The 17,601-nt window shown below is 40.6% G+C and overlaps 1 protein-coding gene across 2 annotated transcripts; it reads left to right on the top strand.

Moving 5' to 3' along the window:
• The first annotated feature begins 1,252 nt into the window (after positions 1–1,252).
• On the top strand, positions 1,253–16,567 carry valopa (vertebrate ancient long opsin a). 2 transcript variants are annotated; one of them, XM_076891914.1, is made up of 5 exons: positions 1,253–2,079; positions 4,231–4,441; positions 8,236–8,353; positions 8,992–9,225; positions 9,297–14,910. In XM_076891914.1, the coding sequence occupies exons 1-5, from the start codon at positions 1,716–1,718 to the stop codon at positions 9,357–9,359; spliced, it is 990 nt and encodes a 329-aa protein (XP_076748029.1). In that variant the 5' UTR covers positions 1,253–1,715; the 3' UTR covers positions 9,360–14,910. The 2 variants fall into 2 exon arrangements, with proteins under 2 accessions (XP_076748029.1, XP_004554619.1); XM_004554562.3 differs by lacking the exon at positions 9,297–14,910 and adding an exon at positions 14,948–16,567 and having other exon boundaries at positions 1,257–2,079.
• Positions 16,568–17,601: the final 1,034 nt, after the last annotated feature.

The following is a 17,601-nucleotide window of genomic DNA, read 5'->3' as shown; positions in this document are numbered from 1 at the left end:
GCTTGAAAGAAAATGTTTTGGATAGCTGCAGTTAAGTTACACAGGCAGTCTTCTCAGTAAGAAATTCTCCTCTTACCCCTAAACAGCCAATATGATGTAAAAATGCTCTTGAAGAGACACTTTCCACTAAGTAACAGTGAAGCTGTTTCTAACTAATCATTTAGAATACACAACCTTCACTAAGCCTCTAATTTTTTAAAAGAGCTTTAAAAATCCTCTGAGACAAGTTTGTACTTTAGCCTCTCGTCTGATGAGAGATTCAAACTGCAAAGCCTGATGTGCAATTTTCATACATTTCATAAATGTATGAAAACAACTCTGACCTGCTGGAGCAGGGACACCGGTTCTCTCCAGTGGCACTAACTGTTGAACGGTCCATCCAATGAATGTTCACTTAGTTTGAGATTTCAAATGTGTATGTCAGTGCTTGTTCCTGTGGCTGGATATATAAAAATATTAAGGTGGTGGCACTTTACATTCAGAGGTAAAGACCTGATCACCTTCACGCAGTGGTCTTAATGTTATTGCTGACTGGCATACAGTCAATCAGCCTTCTGATTTCTTTAAAAAGCAGTGGTTTATCAGCATAAGTACAACCTTCCTTGCTTTCAGACTGTTCTCTGCACAAGCATTTTCCCTCAGATTATAAAGGGTGGTTTGGAGCACAACAGGCTGTCTTGTAAAATGTTCGCCTTTATAAGATTAATGGATGACTGGGTTGGTAATTATCCAGGTGTGTTCCAGTTTGACACCATCATGTTGTGTGACTTGAACTTTTAATTGCATATTTACTTATAACAGAGAGCTTTGTTGTGATCAATGTGCAGCACACACGAATTTTTAAATTTGTGTGCCATAAATGATGGATTCCTGTAGATGTGAGTAAAGACTAATTATCCAGGTTAATTTAACACGTATCGCTCAAGGACTTCAATATGCATGTGAATTTTAGAGAGTTTAAAGGTGAACGTTTATAGTTAATTTAGACGAATACATCAGGTCCATTGCGACCAATCACTCCGCTGCGGTGCCTAATTATGCATCACTAATAAATTGCGCACTGAAAAGGCGAAAATCACCAGATCTCTACGTGTCCTTTCGAAATGCACCTAAAATAGCCACACATTAGATGTAGCCTATTAATCATGCATGGTAGTAATTACTGGCTCGTGTGTAAAAGTGTTGGATGGCAGCTATGCGCTCCCGGGTTCATCCGGAGTACGCGCCAAGCCTGGAGACTGGACTGTGATCAGTGTCCGGAGCTTGAACAGAAGCGCGCACGGAGAGGGCGTCCTGGAGGACAGCAGCGATGCCGGAGCCGCCTATATAAGAGCCGCCAAGATGCCCCCGATCATTCGTCCACTCGCGCTTTTTCAAGACATCTCCCCTGACCGCAGCGCACAGCTCGCGCTCTGCTCCGCTCTCACATGCAGACTGACACTTTCCAGCAGCGGCGCACAATCACGCCCAAGCGCGTTTAGTGGATTTCTCCGTCCTGCGCTTCGCCATGCGCGGCGGCCAGCGCGGATTTCAACATCTGAACTTTTGGAAAGAGGAGTCCCGGAGCGCACAGCGTGCTCAGCTCAAGCGGCGCGTTTCCAAGTGACTGCAGAGCGCGCCTGTCTGGCACAGACTCCACGTTAAGTTGTGAGTATGAGAAGAGGAGACCGAGGTTAGGGTTAGCGAGCAGCCAGCGGACTCTCCGGACACGGACAATGGAAACCTTCAGCGTGTCAGTGAACGGCGTGTCCTACACCGTGGCACCTGAACTCTCCACCCCCGATGATCCCTTTAACGGACCCATCAAGAACATCGCGCCCTGGAACTTCACCATCCTGGCCGTTCTCATGTTTGTGGTCAGCTCGCTGTCTTTAACCGAAAATTTCCTGGTCATGTTTGTCACTTTCAAGTTCAAACAACTGAGGCAGCCCCTGAATTACATTATAGTTAATCTGGCCATCGCCGACTTTCTAGTCTCCCTCACCGGTGGAGTAATAAGTTTCCTGACTAACGCCAGGGGTTATTTCTTCCTCGGGAAGTGGGCTTGCGTCCTGGAGGGCTTTGCAGTTACTTTTTTCGGTAGGTTAACACTTTCCCCCATCCTGTTACTGTAATGGCAGAGATGAATGAAGCTCCACGTTCCATAGCTGTAGCTGTCAGAGTGGCTCCTTTTACTGCAAAAAAGAGCTGCTGTGCGTGCGAGTAAAACAACTCCACGTGGTGTTATTCGACTTTGTCACTAAACGCTTGTTAATAAATTAGGGCATCTAGAAGCCATGTCAAATAAAGAATCAATCCCTCTAACTGACAGAACATTCCAGCCTCAGGAACTTTGCTTGCTTTCCTTGGACAAGATTCAAACGATGAAAGCACTACTTTCTTACAGTGACAGGAGAAATGTTGAAATAATAAATGCATTCTGGCATCCATCAATGTGTAGACTGATTTTAAATGTTTATTTATTTAAACAGCTCAAGACTAATATTTAAAAATCCATTCTATCTGACACACACCCTTTAAACCTCAGTTGTAACCAAGACACCAAAAGCACAAGGATCGGGATGATAGACATTTCTGGCCAAAGTAAAACTATAACTCCAAAATCAATGTCAGTCTCACTGTTAACTTGAAGTTTGATTCTTTTGAGGGCTGTTTTATAAACTGTGCATTATGTTTAAACTGAACCTGGATAGTATTTGCTTCCTGCTGCTGTGTGAGTCCAGAGTGTAAAGCAGTATTTAAAGCGATCCTGGTACAGAAGCCTTCTCACACACTTTTGTACATGACTTGCTTTAAGTAGGTTACCAGCGCTGTGACCACCAATAACCAAGTAGGTGGGTTGGAATGGCATGCAGAGGTTCCCATGCTGTGTGGGATCATGGGCATCTGGTGAGACACCTGCAGTACATAAAGTCTGAATACTTAATCATTTTATGCAAAGCCTTATTAGATTTGTGACATGGTTTCAGAGAGGAATGGCACATGAAGTAAAAGGATGATTTTGTCTAAGTCTGTAAAACTGACAGTCTGTCAACAGGAAATATTAATTTATAATGAATTTATATTTTCATGCAACTTAATGAGAATATTATCAAATTACTGTCACGTGTGGTGCTTTAATGAGCCAGCTTATTGCAGTACTGTATATGCTCTTTACCAGAACTGCATTATGCAGTGCATTAGTTGATGGCATCTGTACCCAGAGCTTACACACAGACAGTGATGTTAAATAACTCCAGAAATCAATGTATTGATCTCTATTTGCTCCATGATTATAACGTGTTGTGTGGGCTATTTGTGGGGACAAATTGCTGTAATGCGCTGCATTGCAACCCTGTCGCGTACAGTTATTACTGAATAACAAACAAATGACTTGTGTGGCCATGTGCTGGAAGGCTGAACAGATTTTGATCCTAAGCTGCAAAGTCTAGATGATAACTGAAGAAGCTGCGCTGATACATGATCAATAACCCGCTGAAGTGAAGCACACATCTTCCATAGGCTCATGGTGAAAAGCCACTCGAATGTTTTTGCTTTAACAGCACTTTTAAGTGATTAACTGCAGTGTCATTGCTATTATTCGTGTGTGCGTGTAAAAGGGTGTGGGTAAATATGAAAGTCATTACATTAGGTGAGCTTCTCCCCTCGAACAGGGTGGATGCTCCAATTAATATTCTACTCAGGGGGAGAATGTTTTCTGTTTGTGTCTATTTTTAGGTCTTTGTACTGCCCCTGTGCTGTACAGATAAATACATTAAATCTTAATGGGTAAAAACTGAATTCTTCTAGAAAAACCCTCCTTTGATGTTCAGTTATCAGAACTTTAAAAGCTATAAAACCACCGTCGGGAGTAATGGTATGAATGTATTTGGGAACCTATATACCAGAGGCTTTTGTTTAAATGTGTGATAATTGAACACCTTCGTTTATGCCCCTGTCTTTAGTTCTCCCCAGTGACACTAGCAGAAATACACATGAAGAATCTCACTGTGGAGAGATAAGCAATTAGCTCTTCTATGAGAGAGACTTATTACCACAATTAAATACTGCCTTTTTAAAACAAAGCTCATTAGGGGATAACCTAATGTACCCATCTCAAATCATTAAACTATATCAGCACCAGGGCAGCTGCTTTTACCCAGACCTCGTGCAAATCTGGGATGTTGCTGTGTATCACTGGTAAATGTCCCACTTGGCTCAACCACATTGACCTCCTGCTGTTTCCCTAAGGGATCGTGGCCCTCTGGTCCCTGGCTGTCCTGTCCTTTGAAAGGTTCTTTGTGATCTGCCGACCTCTGGGTAACATCCGACTGCAAGCAAAGCATGCGATCCTGGGTCTTGTGTTCGTTTGGTCCTTCTCCTTCATCTGGACCTTCCCTCCAGTGCTGGGATGGAACAGATACACTGTAAGCAAGATTGGGACCACCTGTGAGCCCGACTGGTGAGAAATGAGCACTTCTCACACACAAATCCCATTTAGAAAAAAAGCCAAACTTATTTCCTCAATACCCAAAAAGTATTTCAATGCTAGAGGTTTTTGCTTTGGGGCAAATAACCCTGTTGTATACTTAAGAAAGCAGGGTTTGATTGACCTTAACAGAAAATTATGATTTGAGTTGAACTTTAATTCTTAAGACCGTTTTTCCTTACTCACATCATGCACCAATTCAAAATCAATGGCTGTATTTGGTTAAATATAAACAACTGTTGGTTTGTGAATCATTTTTTTTGACCACTTGGTGGCGTCATAAGAAACTCTCAAACCATAGCATGCAATCCAAAATAGTGATGTCGCTGGTTGGAGCATGAAACCTCCACATTAGTGTTTAGGTTGCTATGATGATATTTGTTTTTCTTTTAATCCAGAATTGACCATTTTTTTAATGAGATGGTAGAGTGCTAAGCTAATTGTTAGTGCTAATAAGTTTACTTGGTTAGCAAGTATTATGCCTTAGCTTTATGAATGCAAAAAAACAAATAAACCAAGAAACAAACAATATAGTTTTTGCTCTGTTTTGGTTCTGAGGGAAATATCTTGAGATGTAAATGAATATGTGACTGTTTGGTGTTGGGCAGATAAGGTGTAGCGTGTTTCTCCAAACTGAATGAAGTTCAGTGTGGTACTGAGGCAGTTGGTCATTTAACCCAAGCAAGTTTACAAGGGCTATAATACTCAAAGACAATGATGAAGGGTCATTGAATGTGAGTATGTCCCTAAGATTGTCTTTACATGTACTTAAGTCACCTGATGAGGTGCAACATGTTGATGGCAGAATTTAAATGAATTAATGTTACTGGATTTTAGGTGTTTATGAACCTCACTGGTTCAACGTTAACCTTAAACAATGTGTTTTACATAGAAACGGAGCAGCCATTCTTCCCTCAACCCTGTCACTCAGCTCTATGTCGCTCTTTCAGCCATGTTAGCTTGCTGTGTCCTAATTTTTGTTATAAAAAAAAAAAGAGGTCTCCTCTAACCTCGGCCCTCAGGGCGTCATCTGGGTAGTGCTATTTAGCTGCTTTGATCAAAGGCGTGCAGATATGGGCTGAGAGTTTGCCCGAAGCCCCGTTGGAGAACCACTGCTTAGAAGAAGCGCCAGGAGAACAAATTGTCCACACAATGCAATTAAGACATCACCTTATGGAGATACCAACCACATATATAATCCCCTACATTTCTGGCTGCACACGGTGTGAGCTGTGTCAGAAAATATTTGGTTAACAGCAGGAGCAGGTGTGTGAGCTTCAGTTGCAACATGCACAGCCTGATAAATTTTAAAAGCCTCATTTATGTGCATCTTTTTATATGCATATATGTATATATGCAAATATTCAGTGCTGGAAGCGTTGGCTTTTGAAGGACTCGCATGTTGCCACAGAACTGTCGGCAGGTAGCTGCACCCTGCACGGAGTCTACTAACTTTATCCTACTGACTTTCTTTGAAATCCCCTCTACTGCTCAGGTGTTCTGTAGGATATTTAGTACAAAGATACATGCAGAGGTGGGAGGTTGTCAGCTCAAATCCCTGGGCTTGATCAGAAGATCTGCATGTATGGCACATATTATTCACCCTCTACCATACGCTCATTACAAACTATCATGTATACTGTTTTGGAGGTTTGCCTATTGCTCTGTTTCCTTGTCAACTAGAGACACTAGCATATTGTAAATATGTGAGTACAGCATTGTGCAATGTCATCTACATGTCAAATCATTCAAAACTCTATCACCTTGCAGTACAACATAACATTAAGGAGGATACATTTAAGTTTAGGTAGTTTAAGTAGGATGTGGTTGGAGGTTGAATTTTCATGAGCTTGTTTTCCTTGTTTTTAATATATTTATGCACAATATGGCTACAGCAGAAGCCCAAGTCAGCAGATGATAGCTGATGGTTTCCCAGACTGCATCTTTCTTTCACAAATCTAAATTACACAAATCTCATATATTAGTTTCAAATACTCCATATGTTCCCCTTTTATTATCAGCGACTCAGTCTTCAGCATGGACGATACCAGTGTTGGCTAAATTTATGGAAAGATGATTTTTTTTAGAGAATGCTGAAGTTCTTCTTCCAGGATTCTGGAGCTGTCGCTAACTCACAAGCATTTTTGGTTTCCCACTGCTGCAACTTAAGTTTGTGAATGTGAGAGCTCAAGAACGAAGCAGTGTAGGAGTTTCAAATTGATTGAATGAGAATAACTTGAGAATAAGGTGATGTAAGATGTTGAATTTCATACCATAGGTGCATGAACTATAGGCTGAAGAGTATTTTTTGCATCTGCAGCCGTTATCCAGACAGAGTGGGACACAGGCGGGTCCAAAACTAAGAAAGTTCTGATGGTCACAGGTCAACCTTTTAATTATGTTCATGCTCTCAGCCACATATATTCTCAGTTTAATTTGAATAATCAGAGGTTTGTGTGTCGGTGATCACAGTGTATTTTATAGGAATTAGGGCTTCTTTCTAATAAAATATTTGTTATTTTATTGTTTTTTAAAAACCTGTCACACAAAACATGAAACATGAAAAGTTTATTTTTCCTTCTTCCATTTTCATAGCACACATTTTTTAACAAAAAACCCCAAAACGAGAATGTTTCATTATAGTATATAGTCCAGTTACTTCTGTCTAGCTTCATGCAAAAACTTGGGTGTTTTAAACTTATATTTTATGGTCTGAGCAATAATGTAATGTTTCTGTAACAGATTGGATTGAAATATCATTCTTTCCCAGTGTGAAGCAGCACTACTGTTTCCGACAATGTGAATGAAGAGATTTTCTCTGGCAGGCATGCTGTTGGAGAAAAAGCACACCAGCTGGTGGTGGAAAGCAAGATCCTGAGTTGCTGACATTTTTGAGTTGTCAGCAACAGTGCAGGAATTCACCTGATTAAAAATGACTCTTGGAGGTGATTTCAATGCTGTCTGTTTATATGCAGAAGTGACTAGGTAATTGAATTGTAAGCTAATTTGGCCCACTGAACAGTAGATGGCACTAATGAGGAAAATGTCCTGCCCCTCAGAGGGTTGAATACATGCATATTGCTACAGTTTCAGGATTCCAGTGAGTTGCTGTCACAGGTCCGAGGATTTCTGTACAAATCTACCAATTTCCTACAACTCTTCTGTCCTCTAAACACAACTTCAGTGTTTGATATTTAGCACCATGGATTCCATAAATGAATGAGGTGTGAAATGTTGCATTGCAAATCTCCAACTGAACCACACTTCAAACCCCACCCTCTGGTGTTTTGAGCCACAGAAATTTGTGTCAGCTGTGAAATTACCCTTTTGAACTGAAGCTCAAATGAGGTGCAGAAGTATTTTTTTTAAATTTTGTTTTCTTTGAAAAACCTCAAAATGACATTTTGTTCTGAATTTAGATCGGAATTCAACTCAATTTTATTTATACAGCATCAAATCACAACAACAGTCATCTCAAGATGCTTTATATCGTAAGGTAGACCCTACAATATTACATATATAGAGAAACCCAACAATCATATGACCCTCTATGAGCAAGCACTTTGGCAACAGTGGGAAGGAAAAACGCCCTTTTAACAGGAAGAAACCTCCGGCAGAACCAGGGAAGGGCGGCCATCTGCTGCGACCAGTTGGGGTTGCTGCAGATGGCCTTATTTAGATTTAATTCTCGCAGGGAGTCACAGGTAGACACAGTGACATTAATTTAAAATGGAGTCAAACTTTTTTTTCTGTTCATCTCTGAACAGGTATTCAACCAACATCACAGATCACAGCTACATCCTTACTTTCTTCGTCACCTGTTTCATTTTGCCTCTCGGGGTGATTTTCTTCTGCTATGGGAAGCTCCTACGGAAGCTCAGGAAGGTCAGTTCTTACACACACACACACACACACACACACACACACACACACACACACACACACACACACACACACACACACACACTATCATTTTTACAGTTTTACAAAATTACAGAAAAGTTAAGAAGGAGAGCTCAGAAGGAAGGATGACAGAAACCAGACTTCAGCGCTGTACTGATGTCATCATTGTGACTCAGTATATTACTAGTTAAGATGTTTCTTAATTTGGAGCTTTTATTACAGGGAATATCAGGTACTGGATGACTGCTCATTGCAGCTGACAGTACTATTACTCATCTCTCAAATAAGCGTCAGGTTATAATGGCTGTTGTCCACCTACACGGAAATGACTGGATATTACTGATCAGCTGATGGACATGTACAGTTATGTAAAAAAGAAAGTTTTCACACAACTCTGAGAAACTAAGCACAATCTTACGGCTTCTGTAGGAATTCAGAGGGGAAGTAGCAGTCAGATGCCTGTGGTCAATTATTAATTTGATTAGCAGTTATTGTGTGACTGCCTCTATAAAAGTTAAAGTTCTGGCAGTTTGCTGGTCTGGAGCACCAGTGCTGCAATCTTTCCAGGAGCGGACGTCCCAGCAAATGCATGACTGCATACATTTTTATGTTGCTGTCAGGTATCACATGGTCGTCTGGCCACTGCCAGGAAACCAGAGCGCCAAGTGACCCGCATGGTGGTGGTGATGATCGTGGCATTCATGGTGGGTTGGACACCATACGCAGTCTTCTCCATATTGGTCACAGCACATCCAACTATTGAACTGGATCCAAGACTGGCTTCTATCCCAGCCTTCTTCTCCAAGACAGCTGCCGTTTACAATCCAATCATCTATGTTTTCATGAACAAACAGGTAAGTAGACATTTTTAGAGCCACTGCATCATAGTTTCACTTTAGTCACACTAAGTGTTGCTTTACTTTAGTCTGGCCATTCCTTCCTGGAGACACATTACTGCTTGTGTCACATGAAAGCTGTTGAACTATAGAGGTGGGTTTATTCTGTTGTTTTGTAGTGTCGGCCTGTTTCTCAGTGCACGGTGAATGACTGAAGTATAAAATCCACAGTGCACAACTGTCTGCTTAAAAAAAAGGTGTGAGGCTTACCACTGTAAAACGGCTGCTGCTGACATTTCTTCATGTCATTTACTTAATTTTTTATTTTACTCTGTGCTCTCTTGCTCTGTTCTCAGTGTAAGGGACTAATACCTGGATTTTCACTGCAGCTTTTGAAAGAACTAATAAAGGGAGATTTTTTTGACACATAATGTATAGACTTTAAACACCCATCACCTTGGATGTGTTTTATTCCCTTGATGGCATAAACCATTTTCTATATAAGACACTCGTTCTTTATGCAAAGCATTTAATAAATATTGGTAGTTGATGCTTGCTTCCAAATACCACCATATTTAAAGCACTATTTAAATGTCTTAATTAATTTCTCATTGTCCATGGAACTACAGGGCATTTTATATTTCTTTCATTTCTGAATAGAAAGAAGGGAAGAAGAGATTTAAATAATTATTTATAATAATTAACAGAATGTATATCACTTTCCTGTAACTTTCCCAGTGTACAAAGTGCAATGCAGTGTCATGTCTCCTTTCACGGGTCCCTCATTTGCATATTGTGTAATTGACCATTTTTATTATTTTCTGTTAGGATTATTTACATTGCTGCAGTGAAATATGACCATTAGAATTGACTACATAACATTTTTCATACATGTGCTTGTCAAAGGGCCTAGATCAGACTATTGCCTGTAGTCTGTTGCATGTCGTCCATCTCCATCAGATTGCCCCACTTTGCTGTTTAAGTAGGTCAGCCAGACCCACTGAATGTAAATAACACCTAGCCGGCAGGTCTAAACACCCAACTGCTAATGCTCATAACAATCAAGTGACCTCTACTGCTTGATATTTTTCCCTCTCTGTGTCTCTGTTGGTTACATAACAAGATGAGGTAAAGTAGAGGCTGGAGGTGACTTGATGCATGACTACTGCAATATATCCCTGTAGTTCTAGAGGAAGACCACCTCCAGTTACATTAAACCTCAAAAAGCTAAAAGGTGAAAAAAAACTTTCTACATTCATAGAGCACCATAGCTGTCATGACTGTGTTGTGTGGAAGGCAGGAGGAGGACTCTCAAACGGAAAGGTAAACTCAAAGCCGAAGCTTTACTTGCTGAGAAAACAACAAATACAACAAACTAAACTGGAAACTAGAAACTCAGACTAGAAAACAAGAAAACAAACCAGGAACAGGACCCAGCAACAGACAGAGACAAACACAGGGCTTAAATATACAAGCAGGACAACACGAGGATGGGGGACATCCAGCTGGGACAAATGAGGCCTAACAAGAGAAGGGGAAGCAAAACTAGATACACTGCACGCAGGACACGGACTATCAAAATAAAACAGGAAGCATGACGTTCATAAAGACGCAGACTAGACACTGAGATGTGGAAATGGACTCAGGAACAGAGGAAACATGAAGCACAGAGACAAGGGAGGCACAGAAATAGAACAGAAAAAACAGAAACCAGGAACTATAAGTGCAATACAAACAGAAAACAGTAATTCAAAGAGTACAAGTTAAACAAAAAACACTGGGGCACTAGACCCAGTGCCATGACAATAGTATAATTGGAATTTATTTCAATTCATGCTTTAAACAGGCTTTACTCTCTCAATGTTAGTTTAATTATTGAGGATCTAAAAAAGCAAAATAACCCCCCCCCCCCCAAAAAAACCCCCCGTCCTAATCTTGACGGTTCTGGAGAGTACTACAATGTACATTTTGTCCACAGGATCTTGATCTCTATTCAGGAAATCAAATTCTTTCATCCAACTCCCTCTGCCATTGACTCAGTTTAGTAAAAATCAAATCAAGAAAGCACAAGTACCAGCTAAAGTACAAGGGAGTACCTTAGCCAGGCATACCGGAGAACTGATAGCTTGCATTTTGAAAGATAAAGTGCATAATTGGAAAGGTGGTCTCTAAGGTAACAGATGACCAGAAGCATGTGATACAGCATATTTACTTTTCTTGTGTAATAATAAGTCCACAGGTACAACTTGGCGAACCAGAAGAGCTGCAAGACCAGAAAGGATTCTTAGACCATAAAAATATAAGAAAACAAAAATGAGTCCAACAGCCAGCAATAAGAAAAAAGAAGGTTTTGTTGAAGTTGCACAGCTCAGTTTAGTTAAAGATTGAATTAATTCACAGTATTTTCAGTTAAAAAGTTCTTATAAATATAAATATGTCCTGCTTGCCCATGACCTCAGTTTGTCACCAGAACAAATTGGTGTAGTCAGAGTTTCAGCTTTCCAAACCTTAGGGTGTTCTTAAACTTTAAAGAAGGTGGAAGTATCTGCTATAAAGAACTAATGTGTTTCAGGCCAATCGTTTTGGCATTAAAGAGATCTTTTATGACCTGTTTCTCTATGTGGGAGTGCTTTAAAGTTACTGTTTTATTGGAGGAAAGCTTTATACAACCATTATATATATAAAAAGCTACAACATATTTTAGGTCACAGGAGGAATCGCTATTGAATGCAGCACTGCCATAACGGCAGCCTTGTGCTTTTTCATGACATCGGAGGATAGCAGAGGTGTTGCTCTCACACTCTGAACAGCACTGCTGCTTTGAGGGGGGCAGTTAGGAGGCTTGCACCATTAAATTAGATAGGTCACCGAGGGTTGGGAATGATTTTTTCTCCTCAAGACTACACAGAGTGGGAAGCGGAAAAAGGGATCAGGGATTTTTAGTGTTGATGGAATGTGAAATCAATGATTGAAATCAATGACTGCTAAAAAATGGCTGTATTCTTAAAGGTAACACTGGTGTCAGTTCCACTGCTGTTGTGTCTTTCTGAGCAGGTGCACGCCTCCCAGCCACCGTCAGAATCAGCTGAATCAGCGTAACAGAACAAGCAGTAGTAACCTAGCTGTAAATGGGTTTTCAATACAGTGAAGCAACATGAAACTTCTGAATTTAAACCTAAACTGCTGTCAAGCTTTTAAATGCCACTGGAGCACATTTGATTCTTGGGTGGATGAGAGGCAGAAGAAGAACCCCAAATTACTGTCATGATTTGCACAAGGCTATTTTTTTTTTTACCACAGGATCCCCATGTTCTGTGAGACATCTCCCAAATTATAAGAAGTCCTGAGGAGATACTTGTCCTGCACCTTATGGGCATAAGGTGCAAAAACCTTACATTTTTCAATTCACATCTAGTTGACCGTGCATACAGCTACAGTTTCCCCTTTTTTCTCTGTTACATAACTGTACACATCATGACTGGTTAAATGTCTCCAGGTGAGACAGGAAGAACTCCATCTCTTCTCTCTTCATGGATTTTCCATCTGGCATTTCTTTCTGCAGAACTGCATCTGAGTAATGGTGGCACATTGACAGCTGTCAGCACATCACTAATGAGGAAGCTTTACCTCACCTGCCTCGTCGAGCGCTGACAAGATACCAGCCTGTGTTTATGTTCGTGAGAAATGGAGCCCTCAGACACAAATGCAATCTCTTTAGAGGGGTTCACATAAGTAAACCACTTTAATATTGTGGACACCTTGTAGAGCTGATCTTCTTCATGGTCACCTCTGTACAGTCAAACTTCATGATATACAGTTATAGTCACTCTGGTTCCCTGCTTTGGTCATAGGAACAAGCAGTTTGCTCTTAGCATCAGAATCAGATACTTTTCAGCTCTGTTTTTCTTTGCTTGTTTTCTCTTTTTTCTTTCTCAACAGGTGATCCAGGTGATTGACATATGTATTTTTTGTCTGTTTGTTTTGTTGGTTTTTGGTTTTTGCCCTTTATCACTGTCCCTCTTCCCCGCTCTTTTTCTTTCCCTCTTTCTTTCTCCCTTTTCTTTTCCCCAGTCAAGTCTGTCCCGTGTTCAGCAAATGAAAAATAAAATAAACAATTAAAGCAAAGGTGAATCAAATAGACCAATACGGCAAGGCTGGGACGGTCCATTTGGTAAAGTAAATCCGTTGGGCATCTTTCTTTGCCTTTAGACAATAATTTTGATGGCAAAAGAACCAAACGGGACAGGCAAAGAAAAAAAAAAATCAGATACTTTTTTAATACCTAAGAAAATTATGGTAAATGGACTGATTCTTAAATAGCGCTTTTCTACTCTCCCGGAGTACTCCAAGCGCTCTATACAACATGCCTCATTCACCCATTCACACCCACTCATACAAGCACTTCTAAACTCAAGTGCAAACTAAACTACATTCACACACATTCATACTCCGATGAATGCATCAGAGAGCAACTTGGGGTTAGTATCTTGCCCAAGGATATTTGGCATGCAGACTGGGGAAGCCAAGGATCGAACCACCAACCTTCCGATTAGTAGCCACAGGTGGTAGAGCAGATCTCTTTAGACCAACTGTCAATAAGAATAGTAACAGACTGAACTAAATTAAACAATTTATTACAAAGTTTACAAATGATAAGAAATACCTTCAATACATATAATTACCTTAATTATAAATATCCAGAATTTAACAGAGATGAAATATATGTGATTGACATTTTACTCTAACCTGTACATATTTGTTATTTCTTATTTTCAGTGTAGCGCATGTGCAAAAAGGTGTAACTATTGCACAGTGTGCATTAGATGGATGAGTTGTACAGGCAGAAATGACTTCCTGTGTCATTCAGTGGTGCATTTGAGTAATCTCACTGAGCGTGCTCCTGTGATTGGCCAGCACGTCATGGAGTGAGTGGGAGGTATTGTCCAGCATTGTCCGTATGTTGGACAACATCCGCCTCTCCGACATCACCTTAGGGGAGTCCAGCTCCATCCCTACAACATTACTGGCTTCGCAGATCAGTTTATTGAGTGCTTTAGTCCTACCAAAGGAAATAAATATAAATGATCTTAGTTGCAGAGATGCATTGACTTGTGATTTTGATTACTGTTTAGATCATTTGTAAGGAACAGGAGAAAAAAAAGAGTCTGCAAAGGCAGTGTGCAATATTGTACATGTGTGCATATAGCCTCAACTAATTTCCATCACCAGTCTAGTTGGTCATAAACATGTATAGCTGATAAAGGAATGTTAAAAAAACAGCTCTCCCCAGCAAGTTGAGTAATCTGCATTTTGCTCTGGACTATTGCCCTGGATCTGTATATGTAAATACTGCATTAGTTACTGCTGTTCATTGTGTCTGTCAGTGTGGTCCTGTTATTGCTCGTGGGTAGCATTACTTCCAAATGCATGTCTGTCTTGTACCAGATCCAGTCGTGTGAGAGATACTCTGAACACACTGTGTAACAAACACTTTAATAAAATGTTATTTGTATCAAACACACCAGCAATTAACCGTGACATTTGTTCGTTCAGCAGCAAATTCAGAATCAGATAAGTCAAATAACAGAGGTGGTTACAGTAAGTGTGGCTGAAAGTAAACATTAGCGTTTGGCTAGCAGTAGCTAATAAGTTATTTAAACAGGGCATTTCATCATTACATGATATTTCAATGTGAACATGGCATAAGAGGTTCTAATCTGTTATCTTGCTCTGTGTTCAGTTCAGGAAGTGTCTTATCCAGCACTTCACCGGCGTGGGGACGATCCCTGATAGCAACCTGAATCAGACCTCTGATCGACCTGGAATCACTGCCGAGAGTCACACGGGAGAGATGTCAGCCATTGCTGCCCACATCCCCGTGGGCAGCACCACGTCACCCAGATCGGACTTCAGATCTGATTCTCCAACCGACTGCGGTTCATTTGCTCAGCTTCCCATTCCAGAGAACAAAGTCTGCCCAATGTAACACTAGGCTTTACCCCGATAGGTGTTCTCTTTCCCTGAGCATGAATAGACACCCTTCTGTAGACGCCCCACCCTCACCCTGTGTTTCAAGGACAATTAAGGGTTAGCAAAAAGTAAGAAACTTTATGGTCCAGAGTATTCTGGTAGATGTTCAGTTTATTATTGGAAAAAAAAGACTTGGGGGAAAGAACTGTAGAGACTGAACTGCTCAGAGCTTTACCCTGTAGATATCCTATAAATATTTGCTCACCAGTGCTCCTCTGTCCCGTTATTCAAGAATGTCTTGGATGTTCTCTTGACCATCACGGCACAATGGAGGGCACTTGATTCAACGCGATTCATTCATATCCCAATGAAAAAAAAGGGACTGCAAAACCCACAGACCTTGACATCCGTTAGTTGAGGGCTAGCCAGTGTGTTTCAAATATCACAATGCACCCAGCCTTTCATCTTGTCCTCGCCTTCTCCTTTGAAGCCCCATGATGGTGCCTGCAGAGAAAGCGTGTTTTTCTATGCTGTTTCAGTATTTGCTTTGGCAGCAATTTTCATTCATCTCTGTCCGTCAAAAGGACGGAGCAGTCTGCTGAATTTGAATTTTTTTTTTTTGTGTCCCGCGTAAACTAGTTTGGGTCAAAGCTTTTATCTTTTTTGAAGATGGTCAAGAGGGCTTAGAGATGCCAGTCTCCCGTTCCCTCTGTTGCAGATATAGGAGGACAGCATATTAATGAGGTGCCAGCAGTGGATCACCACATACATGCACACACTACAGTCCAATGCTTTGATGTAAGCTCTCTATAGGAACTGTGAAGAAATGCATCAATAATTATCACTAGCAAACAAGTGGGTTTGCTAGTTAGCCATGTATAAAAGCAATGAGTATTCCATCACAAGCACAGTTCAGCAGCAATATTGAAGCTAAATACCATCACTTCAGCACTTCAGCAGTAGCTACAAGTAGATGTAGCAATCAGTGTTACAATATGTCTTCTACTTTGTGGTGCATGTTCATTCATTATTACTGGGTATCTGTCAAAAACACCGTCGTATGCTAAGCAGTGATTCACCAGGTATGGTGTTTGTTTACAACGTGTGTTTCAGTCATGTCTGGCCGGGAGTAAAATCCAGCATTTTTAAGCACCAGTGCATCTGTGTCAAGTTAACTGTGACACCAACAACAGACTATTTTAAAGAGAACTGTCAAATTAGCTTCTGTCCTGTCCTGGAGAAGTTTGTCACAGATTTAATCGCTTCAATGACTGTTACTGCTTTGCTGTCAGGTCCAGAAACTTTAGATACGTGTCTTTGGAACCTAAACCTGCATTAATCAATATGTTTTGTGTCAACAGTGAATAAACTATGTGTGTTGTGAAAGGGTTACTGTTCGAAAAAACACTGAAGACCTGTGTTCTTTTTAGCTCGTTTAGCTTGTAGGTTCATTTTGAAAGCAGCAAACTTTCACTGTGGTTCAATTTTAGAAACGGGTTGCAGATTTCAGAAAAGGTCATTTAACCACCTCTATGCTACCTGGGCAGGAATGTGCAAGACTTCTTTATGAAAATTAATAAAGGAGTCTTATACTTCTGCACCTGTGGCATTTTTTATTCATTCCATATTTAGTGATGAGTTGAAAAAATCCTGTAATGGATACAAATTACAGACAATGTGCGTTAAACATGACGTGAAAGAAAAGCAAACAGAACATAACACAGGGGGAAGTTTTGTTCAGATTAGTCCACCCATTAAGAAGAAGACGGGGTACATTCATGCATGCACTACGATCATTATAGCAAAGATTATCTCAGAGAACTTTTCACTAACATCACGCTCATGGATCAGGAATTTTCACGCAAATTTCCCTTGCCTTACATTTCTAATGCTTTAGCTAGTTTAGACCATTTGAGTCAAGTGGAGATGTACACATGTGTATTTAAAAGCCTACTTTTAAACTTGTAATCTGACAAAAAGGAATCTACCAAATACCTCCACAAGTCATCGCTAAGTCACAAGTACTGTCACCAATTTTGGGGCAAGTCAAATATTAAACAGCAATAAGGACCTCATCAAGAAACCTACAGAAGTGTAGTTACAGTAAAAACTAGTTCTGTATCAGCACAAAGGGAAAGCCCACTAAAGAAGCAATGACCTCTTCTCTAAAACTTGAAAGCCTTAAAGCAGTTTACAACAGCACGCGGGGCTAAAAGAATATTATTCTTTGGAGGTAATTGGAGCTGAGCCCCCCTGAAAATTTGAATCTAGAATCACCCCTGGATCGGCCGTTAATGACAATGCAGCATCAACCGCTCAGCAGCTCCGCTACCATCGATGGTAGTCAAAAATCCCAACTTTGTGTTTAAGTGTCAACACTCACTGTTACCAGTCAGGACCCTTAAGCATTCTTTTAACGTTTCT

Source organism: Maylandia zebra, linkage group LG13 (assembly GCF_041146795.1).
Source record: "Maylandia zebra isolate NMK-2024a linkage group LG13, Mzebra_GT3a, whole genome shotgun sequence".
Classification (NCBI taxonomy): domain Eukaryota; kingdom Metazoa; phylum Chordata; class Actinopteri; order Cichliformes; family Cichlidae; genus Maylandia; species Maylandia zebra.
This window is presented reverse-complemented; position numbering and strand designations above follow the sequence as displayed.

Bases quoted from the DNA above. Each gene is read 5' to 3' on its own strand.
- valopa (XM_004554562.3), top strand. From the start codon at position 1,716: ATGGAAACCTTCAGCGTGTCAGTGAACGGCGTGTCCTACACCGTGGCA. The intron at 2,080-4,230 runs GTAGGTTAACAC...TGTTTCCCTAAG, and splicing joins CTTTGCAGTTACTTTTTTCG to GGATCGTGGCCCTCTGGTCC. The intron at 8,354-8,991 runs GTCAGTTCTTAC...TGTTGCTGTCAG, and splicing joins TCCTACGGAAGCTCAGGAAG to GTATCACATGGTCGTCTGGC.